The sequence below is a fragment of the Amblyraja radiata genome, chromosome 6, assembly GCF_010909765.2.
Source record: "Amblyraja radiata isolate CabotCenter1 chromosome 6, sAmbRad1.1.pri, whole genome shotgun sequence".
In the NCBI taxonomy this organism is placed as follows: Eukaryota; Metazoa; Chordata; class Chondrichthyes; order Rajiformes; family Rajidae; genus Amblyraja; species Amblyraja radiata.
The window spans coordinates 99,529,088-99,547,650 of NC_045961.1; the positions used below are offsets into that span (position 1 = coordinate 99,529,088).

The 18,563-nt window shown below is 44.7% G+C and overlaps 1 protein-coding gene across 1 annotated transcript in view; it reads left to right on the plus strand.

Moving 5' to 3' along the window:
- The window catches only part of LOC116974634 (interleukin-5 receptor subunit alpha-like), a 300,632-nt gene that overhangs the window by 276,904 nt on the left and 5,165 nt on the right, over positions 1-18,563 (plus strand). Inside the window, exons 7-8 of the mRNA XM_033023318.1 lie at positions 14,550-14,646; positions 17,979-18,069. Coding sequence (XP_032879209.1) covers positions 14,550-14,646; positions 17,979-18,069 — 188 coding nt within the window. The remainder of the gene's footprint in view (positions 1-14,549; positions 14,647-17,978; positions 18,070-18,563) is intronic.

An 18,563-nucleotide genomic window follows, 5' to 3' on the forward strand; every position in this document is an offset into this window, starting at 1 on the left:
GTCTGAGGGTCTCCTGTGATAGATAGTAGCTCAGGACTGCTCTCTAGTTGTTGGTAGGATAGTTCATTTGCCTGATAACAGCTGGGTAGAAACTCTCCCTGAATCTGGAGGTGTGCATTCTCATACTTCTGTACCTTTTGCCCGATGGGAGAGGGGAGAAGAGAGAGTGGCCAGGGTGTGACTCGTCATTGATTACGCTGCTGGCCTTGCCGAGGCAGCATGACGCATAAATGGATTCAATGGAAGGGAGGTTGGTTTGGGTGATGGTCTGGGCTGCGTCCACAATTTCTCTCAGTCTTGTATGGAGCTGTTCCCAAACCAAGCTGTGATACATCCCAATAAAATGCTGTAGAGGTTCGTGAAAGTTATTAGGGACATGCCGAACTTCCTAAGACTTCTAAGGCCATTACTTCAACATGGGTGGTCCAGGACATTGGTGAAATTTACTCCGAATCCTTTAAATAATTTACCCGTCTCTACTTTGGTGTCGTCAATGCAAACCAGGCTATGTGTACCACTTCACCTCTTGAAGCCGATCACTATCTCCTTTGTAGATTTATAGTAATGTGTTGGCGATGATGGTTGTTGAGGAACAGGGCGACAGGCACAGGATGTTAAGTTGATTCAGAAGAACTTAGAATCTTTGCCTGTAATGGCCAAGGCACATGGTCATAGCTTGGGCCCCTGTTAAAACTGCATAAGACATGGGAGCAGAATTATGTCATTCAGCCCATCAAGTCTACTCGGCCATTCAATCATGGCTGGTCCAGCATTCCCTCTCAACTCCCATTCTCCTGCCTTCTCCCCATATGCTTTTCTAAAGCATTAGATGTCAACCCACACCAGAGACTGCTTCGGAAGCTTGACTTCTATGGTATTCGTTCCAACACGAAATGATGGATTTCCAGTTTCCTGACAAAACGTCTTCAGCGTGTGTGTGTGTGTGTGAATGGAAAGAGCTCCAATTGGCATCCAGTGTTGAGTGGTACACCTCAGGGCACAGTACTTGGCCCACACCTATTTTGCTTTACATAAATGACATCCATGAAAAAGTCGCAAGTACGACCAGACTATTCGCTGATGATTGTTTGCTGTACCGTCCAATTAAGTCAGCTGATGATGAAGATGCTCTCCAAAAGGATCTCGATACTATGGATGAGTGGTCATAACAATGGGGCATGCAGTTCAACCCTTCCAAATGTGAAACCATGCGCGTCACCAGAAAGCGGTATCCAGGTGAAACATCTTACAATATACTTGGTGCCACTCTTGAAGAATCCTAACAAACCAAGTATCTTGGCATCAAATTGCAGAATGATCTGCGTTGGAATGGTCAGACTCATCATGCAACGGTGAAATCAACAGGTGTCCTAAACTTTCTGAGGCGCAACTTTCATCATTGTTCAACTTTTGTCAAGGAGAAGCTATACTTCACCCTTGTTAGACCTCATTTGGACTACGCAGTTGCAGCATGGGACCCATACACAAATATAAACATTTCTTCCATCGAACGTGTCCAAAGACAGGCAGCTCGATTTGTTACTAACACCTATGAGAGAGAAGCGAGTGTCACCAAACTTCTGAATTCTCTGGGGTGGAACCCTCTCCAAGACAGAAATGAAGCTCACCGTTTGACCTGTTTTTACAAAATGTTAAAAGGTCAGCTCGACATAGATTACAAGACCTACACCAAACCCAAACCAATTAGGAGCAGACGAGGGCATTTGATGCAATTTGTGATCCCAGCTACAAAGACAGATGTGTACAGCAATTCGTTCTTCCCCCGCACAATTAAAGCATGGAATAATCTCCACCCAACTATATTTACCCAACTAGATGCAACTAAATTTAAAGTAGCTCTTTCTTCCCAATAACCCTTTCTGGCTAAAGCCTCCCTTCACCACCTCCAGTTAAAATACCATTTGGAATTTTTGGAGGACCAAGAAACCAAGAACCATGACCTCTGACACCCATTTGTACAGACAGAGTTTCAGATACTCTTCTGTGTTATGGGCGAAGGAGGAAGTGCTGGAAGAACTCAGCAGGTCAGGCAGCATCTGTGAAGGGGAACGGGAACACGATGTTTTGGGTCAGGATCCTTCATAAGGCTGAGGGTGGTGAATCTGTGGAATTCATTGCCACAGATGGCTGTGGAGGCCAAGTCAATGTATACTCTTAAGGCGGAGATAAGGTCATCAGGTCAGAAGTGATAGGAGCAGAATTAGACCATTCGGCCCATCAAGTCTACTCCGATAATCATCTCATAAGACCTTATTGAGTCTTACTGAGCTCCAATCTGTGATCAAGACGTAGTTTTATTGTTAATCAAGTCTCTGAGTGACCTCATAATCTTAGAATTTAAAAAATGTACCAAATTCATAAGAGGCTATAACTTATGAACTTATGAAGAAGGCTCTTGTTCTGTTGCTCAGGATTACAACATCTGCAATCTCGTGTGTCTCCTTTTGTGTTATGTGCCAGTACCTTTTGCATTTTTCAACTCACCTGGACATGATGAATATAGATAGCAGAGCCATCACCCTCTTATGGGGAAGGAGTTAGACAGGCAAGATGCAGGAAGATTATTCCCGATGTTGGGGAAGTCCAGAACTAGGGGTCACAGTTTAAGGATAAGAGGGAAGTCTTTTAGGACCGAGATGAGAAAATCATTTTTTACACAGAGAGTGGTGAATCTGTGGAATGCTCTGCCACAGAAGGTAGTTGAGACCAGTTCATTGGCTATATTTAAGAGGGAGTTAGATGTGGCCCTTGTGGCTAAAGGGATCAGGGGGTATGGAGAGAAGGCAGGGATGGGATACTGAGTTGGATGATCAGCCATGATCATATCGAATGGCGGTGCAGGCTCGAAGGGCCGAATGGCCTGCTCCTTCACCTATTTTCTATGTTTCTATGTTTTTATGAGTTGACTTCCCAAAACTGTGTGCATGCGATTTACAGAGGTGTCAAGAGTCAAAAGTGTTTAATTGTCGTATGAACTAGGAGTTGAACAATGAAGCGACATTAAGATTCCACGTGAAATTTTAGAGTTGTTTCTGATGTGTCTCAACTATGCTGTGACTTTGAAATAAGTTCTCTCTTTGCAGATAAACTCGACAGTCCAATAAATGTCATGATCGACAAAAGCACGGATGAGGTCAAATGGACACTTCCAAAATTTGATTTCAAAACCATTTGTTACACGTTTCAATTAAACTGCACAAATTTGAATGATGGAAACACAAAGGTAAGCAAGTGTTTACTTTATCCCAGGTGTGGGAATTTAACTATGATCAGCTACTCAAGTACTCGTTACTTGTGTTGCTTGGGAGTTGGGATAAGGATCAGGGGCGGCACGGTGGAGCAGCGGTAGAGTTGCTGCCTTACATTGCCAGAGACCCGGGTTCGATCCTGACTATGGGTGCTGTCTTTACGGAGTTTGTACGTTCTCCCCGGGACCTGTGTGAGTTTTCTCCGGGTGCTCCGGTTTCCTCCCACGCTCCAAAGACGTACAGGTTTACAGGCTAATCGGCTTGGTTAACAAAACTGGTAATTTGTCCCTAGTGTGTCGGATCGTGTTAATTGTGAGCAAGGGGGTCGCTGGTCTCCGCGGACTCGGTGGGCCAATGGGCCTGTTTCAGCGCTGTATCTCTGTAAAATAAACTAAACTAATCCAAGGATGGATGTCCCTGACACCCGCACAAATCAAGAATATCTATCTCTGCCTTAAAAATATCCATTGACTTGGCTTCCACTGTTGTCTGTGGCAATGAATTGCATCGATTCATCACTCTCTGACGAAACAAATTCCTCCTCATCTCCTTCGTATCTTTAACTCTGAGGCTATTATCTCTGGTCCTAGACTCTCCTACTTATGGAAACATCCATTCCACACCAATCTAACCAGGCCTTTCGTTATTCGATAATTTTTCAGCGTGGTCCCGCCTCATCCTTCTAAACTCAGAATCGAATATATCTTGTGAACAATGTGGCCCACTACATGTAGCTGAGTCTAACTAGGATCTCCACACAGAGAAGCCTGTCTCTGCAAAGCACAGCAGATAATCCATGGTCTGCAAGATTGATGAAACAAGTGGAAATAAAGAACTGCAGATGCTGGTTTGTATCAAGATAGACACAAAGTGCTGGAGTAATTCAGCAGCTCAGGCAGCTTCTTTGGAGAAAGGAATAGGTGACATTTTGGGTCGGAACCTTTCTTCAGACTCTGGGGGAAAATAATTTGTGATGTTTCGGGTTCGAACCCATCTTCAGACAGAAAAAGGGTCCTGACCCGAAAATTCACCTAGACCTTTTCTCCAGGAATGCTGCCTGTTCTGCTGAGTTCCTCCAGCACTTTATGTCTATCTCCCTCCACAAGCATGGTGAGATGTCTTCAGCTTAGTCGTGCTATGGGGAAGGCAGGAGGTAGAGTAACTGTGCCCGGTGCCTGGAGTTTTGCATTTGTTGTTCTACCTTTCCATAAGATATGCATTATGTGACACTTCAGTAGAGTAGTTGGACACTACTGGGCCTGTCCCACTAAAGGGCCTGTCCCACTTTCACGACCTGATTCACGACCTTTTTTACTGGTGGACATTTTTCATCAGACTAGAAAAATGCCCCGACCAACTTGATGCCACGAGTACCGACGACTAGCATCACGACCTACCTCCGACCTACCTACGACCTACTACGACCTCGTGATGACCATGCTGCGAGTGTGAGTCAAGGGCAAACTCGGCAGAGGTCGTGAATTGGGTCGTGAAAGTGGGACAGGCCCTTTAGGCTACTTTTAGGTGACTGCCGGCGACTATCTTAGTCGTAGCAGGTCGCCGAAAAATCAGCGACTGGACCCCATTTCGACATAAAATTAAAAATAGAATCATTACTTAACAACAAAAAAAAAACGAAGTCTGCACCGGCGACAACCATAGTCTCAGAGTAAAAAGACATAAATTTAGGATGGAGATGAGGTGGATTGTCAATAACCCCACTCTCACCATCGACGGCACCACTGTCTCCCCATCTCCCCAGGCCTGCAACCTTGGCAAGATCTTTGATTCCACCCTCTCCCTTGAGCCTCACATCCACCATGTCATTAAAACCTCCTTCTTTCACTTCCGCAACATCGCCAAAATCAGACCTTCTCTCACACCTCCCGCTGCTGAAAGACTCATCCATGCCTTCATCTCCTCCCGACTGGACTATTGCAACTCACTTCTCCATGGCATCAGCTCCACCTACATCAACCGACTCCAACTGGTCAAGAACGCAGCCGCCCAACTCATCACCCACACCAAATCCTGGCATCACATCACTCCAGTCCTCAAACAACTTCACTGGCTTCCCATCTCCCACCGGATCACCTACAAAATCCTGGTCCTCACCTACAAAGCCCTCCACCATCTGGCCCCCCCATATCTCACTGACCTCTTCTCCCCCTACCAACCCTCACGGTCCCTCAGATCCACATCAGCCGGTCTCCTCTCCATCTACAAGTCCAACCTCCGCAGTTTTGGGGACAGAGCCTTCTCCAGGGCAGCTCCCAGGCTCTGGAACTCCCTCCCCCAACTGATCCGCAATTCCGTGTCCCTCACCATCTTCCAGTCCCGCCTCAAGACCCATCTCTTCACCTCTGCCTATCCTTAGCCCCATGTCCCCCTCCCTTTTCATCTGTGCTTGAATTGCCTCATATTGTGTTTTGAATTGAATTCTGTCTTTAATTTGCGTACTAGTCATGTCTCTACTATTTATTTCATTCCGCTTACATGTTTTTCCTCTACTTGCTAAATTTTTGTATGGTGTCCTTGAGACTCTTGAAAGGCGCCCATAAATAAAATGTATTATTATTATTATTGTTCTTTTCGGTCAGAGAGTGGTGAATCTGTGAAATTCATTGATACAGAAGTTTGTGGAGGCCAAATCAATGGATATATTTAAGACAGAGATTGACAGATTCTTGATTAGTACGGGTGTCAGGGGTTACGGGGAGAAGGCAGGAGAATGGGGTTGAGAGGGAAAAATAGATCAGCCATGATTGAATGGTGGAGTAGACTTAATGGGCCAAATGGCCAAATTATGCTCCTATCACATACAGTTTGAACTTATGAACAATTGCAAGGACACAAAAGTTACCTTCATCCCCACAGGTAGACAAAAATGCTGGAGAAATTCAGCGGGTGAGGCAGCTTCTATGGAGAGAAGAAATAGGCGATGTTTTGGGTCGTTCCCACTATGTATCTTTCTCTTCAATGCTCCAACTCTTATAAGCAGTAGAATTTCTTCATTCTTTCTGTAGAAGTAAGATTCTGAATCAAATCATTTGCCTCACATCATTAAAGTCTTAATAAATATTTTTGCGTACCAAAAAAAATTACACTTTGGCTTCTAAATAAAAATATCTCGAGAAATTCTGCCCCTGTGAATTCAAAAGTCAAGAGTGTTTAATTGTCACATACACTGACTGGAAAAATAATATACTTACATGTTTCAGCTTTACAGTAACATTGCTGCAATAATATAATAGATACATATGTAACCATATAACCATATAACCATATAACAATTACAGCACGGAAACAGGCCATCTCGGCCCTACAAGTCCGCGCCGAACAATTTTTTTCCCTTAGTCCCACCTGCCTGCACTCATACCATAACCCTCCATTCCCTTCTCATCCATATGCCTATCCAATTTATTCTTAAATGATACCAACGAACCTGCCGCCACCACTTCCACTGGAAGCTCATTCCACACCGCTACCACTCTCTGAGTAAAGAAGTTCCCCCTCATGTTACCCCTAAACTTCTGTCCCTTAATTCTGAAGTCATGTCCTCTTGTTTGAATCTTCCCTATTCTCAAAGGGAAAAGCTTGATCACATCAACTCTGTCTATCCCTCTCATCATTTTAAAGACCTCTATCAAGTCCCCCCTTAACCTTCTGCGCTCCAGAGAATAAAGACCTAACTTATTCAACCTATCTCTGTAACTTAGTTGTTGAAACCCAGGCAACATTCTAGTAAATCTCCTCTGTACTCTCTCTATTTTGTTGACATCCTTCCTATAATTGGGCGACCAAAATTGTACACCATACTCCAGATTTGGTCTCACAAATGCCTCGTACAATTTTAACATTACATCCCAGCTTCTATACTCAATGCTCTGATTTATAAAGGCTAGCATACCAAAAGCTTTCTTTACCACCCTATCTATATGAGATTCCACCTTCAAGGAACTATGCACGGTTATTCCCAGATCCCTCTGTTCAACTGTATTCTTCAATTCCCTACCATTTATCATGTACGTCCTATTTTGATTTGTCCTGCCAAGGTGTAACACCTCACATTTATCAGCATTAAACTCCATCTGCCATCTTTCAGCCCATTTTTCCAAATGGCCTAAATCACTCTGTAGACTTTGGAAATCCTCTTCATTATCCACAACACCCCCTATCTTGGTATCATCTGCATACTTACTAATCCAATTTACCACCCCTTCATCCAGATCATTGATGTACATGACAAACAACAAAGGACCCAACACAGATCCCTGAGGCACCCCACTAGTCACCTGCCTCCAACCCGACAAACAGCCATCCACCATTACCCTCTGGCTTCTCCCATTCAGCCACTGCTGAATCCATCTTGCTATTCCTGCATTTATACCCAACAGTTTAACCTTCTTAACCAACCTTCCATGAGGAACCTTGTCAAAGGCCTTACTAAAGTCCATATAGACAACATCCACTGCTTTACCCTCGTCAATTTCCCTAGTAACCTCTTCAAAACATTCAAGAAGATTAGTCAAACATGACCTTCCAGGCACAAATCCATGTTGACTGTTCCTAATCAGACCCTGTTTATCCAGATGCTTATATACATTATCTCTAAGTATCTTTTCCATTAATTTGCCCACCACTGAAGTCAAACTAACAGGTCTATAATTGCTAGGTTTACTCTTAGAACCCTTTTTAAACAATGGAACAACATGCGCAGTACGCCAATCCTCGGGGACTATTCCCGTTTCTAATGACATTTGAAATATTTCTGTCATAGCCCCGGCTATTTCTACTCTAACTTCCCTCAATGTCCTAGGGAATATCCTGTCTGGACCTGGAGACTTATCCACTTTTATATTTTTCAAAAGTGTCAGTACTTCTTTTACTTTGAAACTCACAGTATCCATAACTACTCTACTCGTTTCCCTTACCTAACATAATTCAATATCCTTCTCCTTGGTGAATACCGAAGAAAAGAAATTGTTCAATATCTCCCCCATCTCTTTTGGCTCTGCAGATAGCTGCCCACTCTGTTTCTCCAATGGACCAATTTTATCCCTCGTTATCCTTTTGCTATTAATATAGCTGTAGAAACCCTTTGGATTTACTTTCACCTTACTTGCCAAAGCAACCTCATATCTTCTTTTAGCTTTTCTAATTTCTTTCTTAAGATTCTTTTTACATTCCTTATACTCCACAAGCACCTCATTTACTTCATGCTGCCTATAATTATTGTAGATCTCCCTCTTTTTCCGAACAAGATGTCCAATTTCTCTTGAAAACCAGGGCTCTTTCCAATTTTTACTGTTTCCTTTCAACCGAACAGGAACATAAAGATTCTGTACTCTTAAAATTTCCCCTTTAAATGTCCACCATTTCTCTTCTACATCTTTCCCATAAAACAAAATGTCCCAGTCCACTCCTTTTAAATCATCTCGCATCTCATCAAAGTTAGCCTTTCTCCAATCAAAAATCTCAACCCTAGGTCCAGTTCTGACCTTCTCCATAATTATATTGAAACTAATGGTATTGTGATCACTGGACCCGAAGTGCTCCCCAACGCATACCTCCGCCACCTGTCCCGTCTCATTTCCTAACAGGAGGTCCAGCACTGCCCCTCCTCTAGTAGGTACCTCTATGTATTGCTGCAAAAAACTATCCTGCATACATTTTACAAACTCCAACCCATCCAGCCCATTTACAGAATGTGTTTCCCAGTCTAGGTGTGGAAAGTTGAAATCTCCCACAATCACTACCTTGTGCTTACTACTAATATCTGCTATCTCCTTACATATTTGCTCTTCCAATTCTCGTTCCCCATTTGGCGGTCTATAATACACCCCTATGTAATAAGCTATTATACAATAAATTATCAGTTATACTAGTTCATCACAACATACCATAATAGCACAAACAGAATTGTGTAGACCTTATACAAGTCTATAATTGTTCAAAGCTGAGGTAGGGTTGTAGTTTTGGTTTACATAGAACATAGAACATAGTACATAGAAAATAGGTGCAGGAGGAGACCATTCGGCCTTCGAGCCAGCACCACCATTTATTGTGATCATGGCTGATTATCCCCTATCAATAACCTGTGCCTGCCTTCTCCCCATATCCCTTGACTCCACTAGCCCCTAGAGCTCCATCTAACTCTCTCTTAAATCCATCCAGTGACTTGGCCTCCACTGCCCTCTGCGGCAGGGAATTCCATAAATTCACAACTCTCTGAGTAAAAAAGTTTTTTCTCACCTCAGTCTTAAATGACCTCCCCTTTATTCTAAGACTGTGGCCCCTGGTTCTGGACTCGCCCAACATTGGGAACATTTTTCCTGCATCTAGCTTGTCCAGTCCTTTTATAATTTTATATGTTTCTATAAGATCTCCCCCTCATCCTTCTAAACACCAGTGAATACAAGCCTAGTCTTTTCAATCTTTCCTCATATGACAGTCCCGCCATCCCAGGGATCAATCTCGTGAACCTACGCTGCACTGCCTCAATCACAAGGATGTCCTTCCTCAAATTAGGAGACCAAAACTGTACGCAATACTCCAGATGTGGTCTCACCAGAGCCCTATACAACTGCAGAAGAACCTCTTTACTCCTATACTGAAATCCTCTTGTTATGAAGCACAGGAATGGGCCTTTCGGCTCACAATGTCTGTGCCGAACATGATGCCAAGTTAAACCGATCTCATCAGCCTTTACATGATCCATATACTTATATTTCTTGCACTTCCATGTGCCTATCCAAAAGCCTCCTAAACGTCACTATCATATCTGCCTCCACCACCACCCCTGGCAATGCGTTCCAGGCCCCCACTACCCTCTGTGTAAAAAAAACCTGCCCCGCACAACTCCATTAAACTTTCCCCTTTTCACCTTATAGCTATGCCCTCTAGTGTTGGCCATTTGAAAGAAGTATTAAAATGATGAGAGGCCTAGATGGGTTTGGAGGGCCTGTGCCACTTGGCGATTATTTCAGTGACTGCTGGTATCATTGACTGACGTATCAGGTCACCGAAAAATTAACGGCGTGATGCGGCGTGACGCGACGTGATGACGCATGACGCGCGGTGTTTTTTCAAGTGTCGCAACATTTTTTTTGTCGACGCTGGATTTTGAAATGTTCACAATCTTTTGGCGACATTGATATGACGCCAGCAGTAACCGAAAAAATCGCCAAGTGCGACAGGCCCTTCAAATCTATCTATGCCTCATAAATTTAATACTTCTTTCAAGTCCCTCCTCAACCTCTCCCTGTAGCTGAATGCCCCTAACCCAGGCATCATTCCGGTAAGCCTCCTCTGCACCCTTTCCAAAGCCTGCACATCTTTCCTTTAATGGAGCGTCCAGAACGGCACGCAATGCTCCAAACACGGCCTAACCAAAGTCCTATAACGCATACTGGGCACCTTCACTCAGTCCGCCTTGGCCTACTCAATCTCTCGGTAGCCAAACACTTTAACTCCCCTTCCCATTCCCACACAGACCTTTCTGTCCTGGGCCTCCTCCATTACCAGAGTGAGGCCAAATGCAAATTGCATATTTCGTTTGGACAGCTTACAATCCAACGGTATGAGTCTCCAACTTCAAGTATCCTCTTTCACTCCATCCCTCCCCACCCTAGTTGTCCAAATAGTTTCACTGTCATCCTATTGAATTTCAGTCTGTATAACCTGTTATCATCCACCCCACAATCAACAATGGACCATTGTGGGCCCCACCTTTCGCTGCTTTCTGCATATCCTTCATTGATTTCTTCTACGTGCCTTCTATATCTCTCGTTCCCCTTTCCCCAGACTCTCAATCTGAAGGACGACCTCAACCCGATATTTCACCTATTCCTTTTCTTCAGAGATGCTGCTTGACCCATGCAGTTACTCCAGCTTTTTGTGTCTATCTTCAAAGTCCTATAGCATTGTGCAGGGTTGTTTTAGAGCCTAAAAATTGATGGGAAGAAGATGTTCTAGAATCTTGAGGTAACATTTCTCAGACTCCTGGACTTTCTTCCCGATGGTAGCAGATGTGATCGTGGGTGGGGAGGTGTGGGTTTTTGATGATATTAGCTCATTTCTAGAGGCAGCGAGTTTAAGGTGAGCTGTCTTTGCTTTCGTCACTCATGTCAATGTAATGAATCAGTGACCATTGTGTTTTTTTTCTCTCAGCTTGAAAATGTGACTTCCACAAATCATATAATCAGCAGGGATCACACAAAAAAATATTCAGTGCATGTGAGAGCAGCGTTGACCAATGAATGTTCAGAAAGGCCTATCTGGAGTGACTGGAGCAAACCGCTTAGTATTGGTAAGGGGAATTCTCTTGTTAAAAAAAACTTTAAATACCTATGATAACCTTAAAAACTTAAAAACCTATGATGAGCATTTGTCGGCACTGGGCGGGTACTCGCTGGAGTTTAGAATAATGAGGGTGAACCTCATTGAAACATACAGAATAGTGAAAGGCTTGGATAGAGTGGACGTGGTGAGGATGTGTCAAATAGTGGGAGAGTCAGGGACTAGAGGTCATAGCCTCAGAATTAAAGGACATTCTTTTAGGAAGGAGATGAGAAGAAATGTATGTAGTCAGAGGGTGATCAATCTGTGGAATTCTTTGCCACAGAAGGCCATGGTGGCAAAGTCAGTTGATATTTTTAAGGCAGAGATAGATAGATTCTTGATTCGTACGGGTGTCAGACGTTATGGGGAGATGTCAGGAGAATGGGGTTAGGGGGGAGAGTTAAATCGGCCATGATTGAACGGCGGAGTTGGCTTGATGGACTGACTGGCCTAATTCTACTCCTATTCCTTATGACCTCATGACCTTAAAACACACTACAAAGATCAGGCAAGGCAATCCAGACTTTATTTAAGAGCATCAAATACTGTGATCACTGGGAGCAATCTAGAGACAACGGAGAGCAGGACCCGACTAGAGTAGACTGCAGTAAGTGCCAGGAACACACGCTCAGTTTGACTCTTCTTTCAAGCACAGAATTATTATGACATATCAAGAGGACTTTGAGCATTTTTCAGGCACACTAACCTGTCCCTATCTCCTGCGGTCGGCACTGAAGCTTTGCAATTTATTTTTGACTCTTCAGACAGTAACAAGCTTCACTGAGAGCTTTCTGTGCTCGCTTCTGAACCCAGGAATGATTGGATGCAGCAGGCAGTGAAGAAAGCTAATAGCATGTTGGCCTTCATAACAAGAGGAGTTGAGCATAGGAGCAAAGAGGTCCTTTTGCAGTTGTACAGGGCCCTGAAGTATTGTGTGCAGTTTTGGTCTCCGAATTTGTGGAAGGACATTCTTGCTATTGAAGGAATGCAGCGTAGGTTCACGAGGCCCGGGATGGCGGGACTGTTATATGTTGATAGAATGGAGCGACTGGGCTTGTTTATACTGTAATTTAGAAGGGATTTTATTAAAAGATTATAAGATTATTAAGGGATTGGACTTGCTAGAGGCAGGAAACATGTTCCTGGTGTAGGGGGAGTGCAGAACCAGGTGCCACAGTTTAAGAATAAGGGGTAGGCCATTTAGAACAGAGATGAGTAAAAACTTTTTTCACCCAGAGAGTTGTGAATCTGTGGAATTTTCTGCCACAGAAGGCAGTGGAGGCCAATTCTCTGGATGCTTTCATGAGAGTGAGATAGAGCTCTTAAAGATAGCGGAGCCAGGGGATATGGGGAGAAGGCAGGAACGGGGTACTGATTGTGAATGATCAGCCATGATCACAATGATTGGCAGTGCTGGCTCGAAGAGCCGAATGGCCTCATCCTGCACCTATTGTCTATTTTCCTTTGTCTATTGATTAACAAATGATGCACGTTTAAAGGCACTGGGCCTGTACTCTCTGGAGTTTAGAAGGATAAGGGTGGATTTCATTGAAACTTATCGTATCGTCAATGACCTAGATAGGGTGAATGTGGAGAGAATGTTTCCACAAGTGGGGGAGTCTTGGACCAGAGGCCATAGCTCAGAATAAAAGGACATAATTTTTACCTTCAAGAATCTGTCAATCTCCGCCTTAAAAATATCCACTATCTGTAGCAATGAATTTCTTTAGACAAAGGATGGTGAATCTGTGGAATTCATTGCTACAGACGCCTGTGGCCAAGTCAATGAATATTTTTAAGGCGGAAATTGACAGATTCTTGATTAGTAAGGCTTCACATCTCCTTTCTAAAGGTATGTCCTTTTATTCTGATGCTATGCCCTCTGGTCCTATACTCTCCCACTAGTGTAAATATCCTCTCCTGGACCAGGGACAGGACGAGGAAAATATGGAATCATATCTGTGATGCTGCCTGACCCGCTGAGTTACTCCGGCATTTTGTGTCTATCTACGGGGTAAAGTGGCATCTGCAGTTCCTTCTTACATGTGGAATCATGTCTGTTCTTGATCATGTTGCACGTTTATTGACTCAGATAGTCAATCAATCAATCAGTTTTATTCGTCACATTGCACATAAAGTGCAAGTGAAATGAATTTGTCAGCAGCGGTACAATAATAAAGAACACACAACCACAATAAAAATTTTACACAAACATCCACCACAGCATTCATCACTGTGGTGGAAGGCACAGAAATTGGCCAGTCCTCCTCCATTTCCCCCCGTGGTCGGGACCTCCACCTCCGCAGCCATTACTGCGGGCGTCCAGATGGTAAAGAACAAAGTAAAGTCAAGGTAAGTCCAGGATCGGCTCTTCCCCACCGGAGACCGCGGCTTCAGGATGGTGTAGGCCGCAGGCCGGCGATCAAAGATTTAAAGTTCCCGCCGCGTCGCAGCCAGAAGCACCGCAGACTGCAGGGCCGGCGGTCGAAGCTCCCCTCCAGGGGTGATGGTAAGTCCATGCCGCGCCCACGGTAGAAGTTATCCGCGGGCTGGCCGATTGAGCTTCTTCTTTCCCCCGGGTCCCCAACGTGAGATCCCGGGCTGTAGACGCCGCGCCAGCTGGAGCTCTGCAGACCGCGGCTTCAGGCTGCCGGCTGCCGTGGGCCAGAAAAGCGGAATGCTCCCCTCCGGCGAGCCCCAGCGAGGGCTCGCCCGCTCCATGGCGAGAGTCCATGCTGCGCCCGCCGCTGAAGCCCCGGGCGCGTCTCCGGGAAAGGCCACGCCGATCCTGATTGTTAGGCCATGTGGGAGGCGACCTAGAAAAAGTCGCCTCTCCATGGAGGACGCGGCCAAAATGGTTTCCCCCTCACCCCCCCACACCACCCCCCACACAAAACACACAAAGAAACAAAGTAACGGAAGGCTTTGTATTTCCAGATCCTGATGGAAAGGATATGTCTTTGCCAACAATTGTGGCAGTGGTTGCAGTGATTCTCGTCGCACTCTTGTTGCTCCTAGTTTTGGTCTGCATAAAGTAAGTCGTTACTATCACCTGTTTTAGTTTATTAGATGTCTAACCATGGAGCTGTATGGTTGAGAAGGATGTATTCATGTGAAGTTTTTATCAAGGAGCGTTAAATTGGCTTTGCTCTTCTGACTGCACCCCACGCTCTTCTTTAGATGCCCCCCATCTTCAGCGTACTGCTGAATTATATTTTATTCAACTTTCCTTTACATTCACCTACCTGGGAGATGGGTATATGGAATGAGCTGACAGAGGATGTGCAGGTCCACCGCCGGTCTTCTGGCAACTGGCCTCCTTTAATCCGGACATAATTACGAGTGCGCACTTGAAATCCCCCCGAAAATGTGGCGCCTAGGCTGGGTGAGGCGGCCGATCTCTACCTCATCGGGACTTCCGCGGACAATCAGCGGGTCGAATTCGCCCCCCTGCGGCCGGGGCTCTGGAACTCCGGCCCGGCCAGAGCCGGCAGATCCGTTCCCATAGCCGACTTCCGAGGCCGAATTTGCGGGCCTGTATCTCGGCTCCCCAGCGGCCTAGGTACCGTTGGACACCTCTCGGAAAGCGTGACCTTTGTTTATCCGGCAAAACGGATAATCCAGCAAGGCTCTGGAACCAAGAGTGCAGAAAAATCAGTGCTGGACAACATTTCAAAGACATTTGGACGGGTATATGGATAGGAAAGGTTTCTAGGAATATGGGCCAAAGGTGGGCAGATGGGACCAGTGTAGATGGGGCATCTTACGCGGCATGGGCTAGTTGGGTCGATCACATGTATGGGTGATCGCTAGTCAGTGTGGATTCGGTGGGCTGATGGGCCTGTTTTCACACTGTATCACTGAAATAAACTAATCGTGGGCTGAATTGTGTGGAGTGTGGCTGCACCTAATCGGCACCACATTGTGCCACGTGGCACAAGTCCCTGTGTGCCTCCACCACCACCCCTGGCAGCGCGTTCCAGGCAGTCTCTGTGCTACTAATACACTTGCCCAGCACATCAATTTTAAACGTTTCCTCTCTTATCCTGTAGCTATGCCCTCTGGTATTTGATATTTCCGGCTTGGGGATAAAGGTTCTGACTCTCTACCTTTTCTATACGTCTTGTAATTTTATAAACTTCTATCAGGTCGGTGAATCTCCTCGACACTTCAGTGTTCCAGAGAAAAAATAATATCTTTGAATGAATGTATGAATGAATGTATGAATTAATACTGTATTGTCACCGTGATATTCTTTATTTTGCGTACACAAGGTATGCAATGGGTCACCACATAAAGGGCATCGAAAATGTTACAATGCACAAGACCCTTTCGTTCGTTCCCTGTAGAAAGCATTTCAATACAGGCACATAATGTAATATATCAATCCATATATCAACACCAATGACCCATGCCTTCCACTAGTAAATTGTTTTAAGAGATTGTTTTGTGGACAATAGACAATAGACAATAGACAATAGGTGCAGGAGTAGGCCATTCGGCCCTTTGAGCCAGTATATCAGTACCCGGTTCCTGCCTTCTCCCCATATCCCCTGACTCTGCTATCTTTAAGAGCCCTATCTAGCTTTCTCTTAAAAGTATCCAGAGAACCGGCCTCCATCGCCCTCTGAGGCAGAGAATTCCACAGACTCACCACTCTCTGTGAGAAAAAGTGGTCCTTCGTCTAAATGGCTTACCCCTTATTCTTAAACTGTGGCCCCTGGTTCTGGACTCCCCCAACATCGGGAACATGTTTCCTGCCTCTAGCGTGTCCAAACCTTTAACAATCTTAAACTTTCTATAAGATGCCCTCTCATCCTGCTAAACTCCAGAGAGTACAAGCCCAGCCTCTCCATTCTCTCAGCATATGACAGTCCCGCCATCCCGGGAATTAACCTTGTAAACCTACGCTGCACTCCTTCAATATCAAAAATATCCTTCCTCAAATTAGGGGACAAAAACTGCACACAATACTCCATGTGTGGTCTCACTAGGGCTCTGTATAACTGCAGAAGGACCCCTTTGCTCCTATACATGACTCCTCTTGTTATAAAGGCCAACATGCCATTTTCTTTCTTCACTGCCTAATGTACCTGCATGCTTACTTTCATAGACTGATGAACAAGGACCCCCAAATCCCGTTGTACTTCCCCTTTTCCCAATTTGACGCCATTTAGATAGTAATCTGCCTTCCTGTTTTTCTTAGCAAAGTGGATAACCTCACATTTATCCGCATTAAACTTCATCCGCCATGCATCTGCCCACTCACCCAACCTGTCCAAGTCACCCTGCATTCTCATAGCATCCTCCTCACAGTTCACACTGCCACCCAGCTTTGTGTCATCTGAAAATTTGCTAATGTTATTTTGAATCCCTTCACCCAAATCATTGATGTATATTGTAAATAGCTGCGGTCCCAGCACTGAGCCTTGCGGTTCCCCACTAGTCACTGCCTGCCATTCTGAAAGGGACCTGTTAATCCCCACTCTTTGTTTCCTGTTTAAATGTTCAATTGACGCCTAGAGGGATTGTGCCTTAAACATGTGGGCGGCACTGTGGCGCAGCGGTAGAGTTGCTGCCTTACGGCACCGGAGAACTGGGTTCAATCCTGACTCCGAGTGCTGTCCAGACGGAGTTTGTATGTTCTCCCTGTGACCATGTGGGTTTTCTCCAGGTGCTCCGGTTTCCTCTCACACTCCGGAGACGTGCAGGTTGGTTGGTTAATTGGCCTCGGTAAATTTGTAAATTATCCCCAGTGTGTAGGAGAGTGCTAGTGTACGGGTTAATCACTGGTCAGAATGGACTCGGTGGGCCAAAGGGCCTGTCTCCACGCTGTATCTCTTAAAGTCAAGTAAGCCGAGTCGAGTCAAGTAAAGTCATTGTCTCAGGCAGTGAATTGTAAACACCCTCTGGTTGAAAGATATCCTCCCTTGTCTCATTGTTTTATGCTGATGTTCTGATCTGCTGCTCTTTAAACAGATAACCATATAATATAACATATAACCATATAACAATTACAGCACGGAAACAGGCCATCTCGGCCCTTCTAGTCCGTGCCGAACACTTATTCTTCCCTAGTCCCATCTACTGTACCTGCACTCAGACCATAACCCTCCATTCCTTTCCCGTCCATATACCTATCCAATTTATTTTTAAATTATAAAATCGAACCTGCCTCCACCACTTCCACTGGAAGCTCATTCCACACAGCTACCACTCTCTGAGTAAAGATGTTCCCCCTCATGTTACCCCTAAACTTCTGTCCCCTAAGATGAGATAAGTCAATAAAGTTATTAACTGTTATGAAAAATACTGTACTAAAACTGTTGTGAAAAATAGTGATTTGGCATTTTGCATTCCCTGCAGATATAAATTATTGTCCAAATTGTGTCAACCAATCCCCGATGCTGAACAGAAGTTCAAGGGGCTTTTTGAAGAGTGCAATGGTGATTTTCAGGTAACTAAAGGAATTAAAATATTGACTAAAGAAATACATAGAAAATATAGAAAATAGGTGCAGGAGGAGGCCAGTTGGCCCTTCGAGCCTGCACCGATCTCGGGGAACGTGTTAAAACAATGGGTTAGATCGCCACTCCTGATTTATGCACCAGTACAGTTTAGTATATTCTCACGTGTACCGAGGTACAGTGAAAAGATTTTGTTGTGCATTAACCAGTCAGTGGAAAGACAAAACATGATTACAATTGACGATAGACACAAAAAAGTTGGAGTAACTCAACAGGACGGGCAACATATTCCTTCTCTCCAAAGATGCTGCCTGTCCTGCTGAGTTACTCCAGCTTTTTGTGTCAATCTTTGGTTTAAATCAGCGTCTGCAGTTCCTTCATACACATGATTACAATCAATCTATTTACAGTGTATAGATACATTGATAAGGGAATAACGTTTAGTGCAAGGTAAAGCCAGCAGAGTCTGATCAAGGATAGTCCG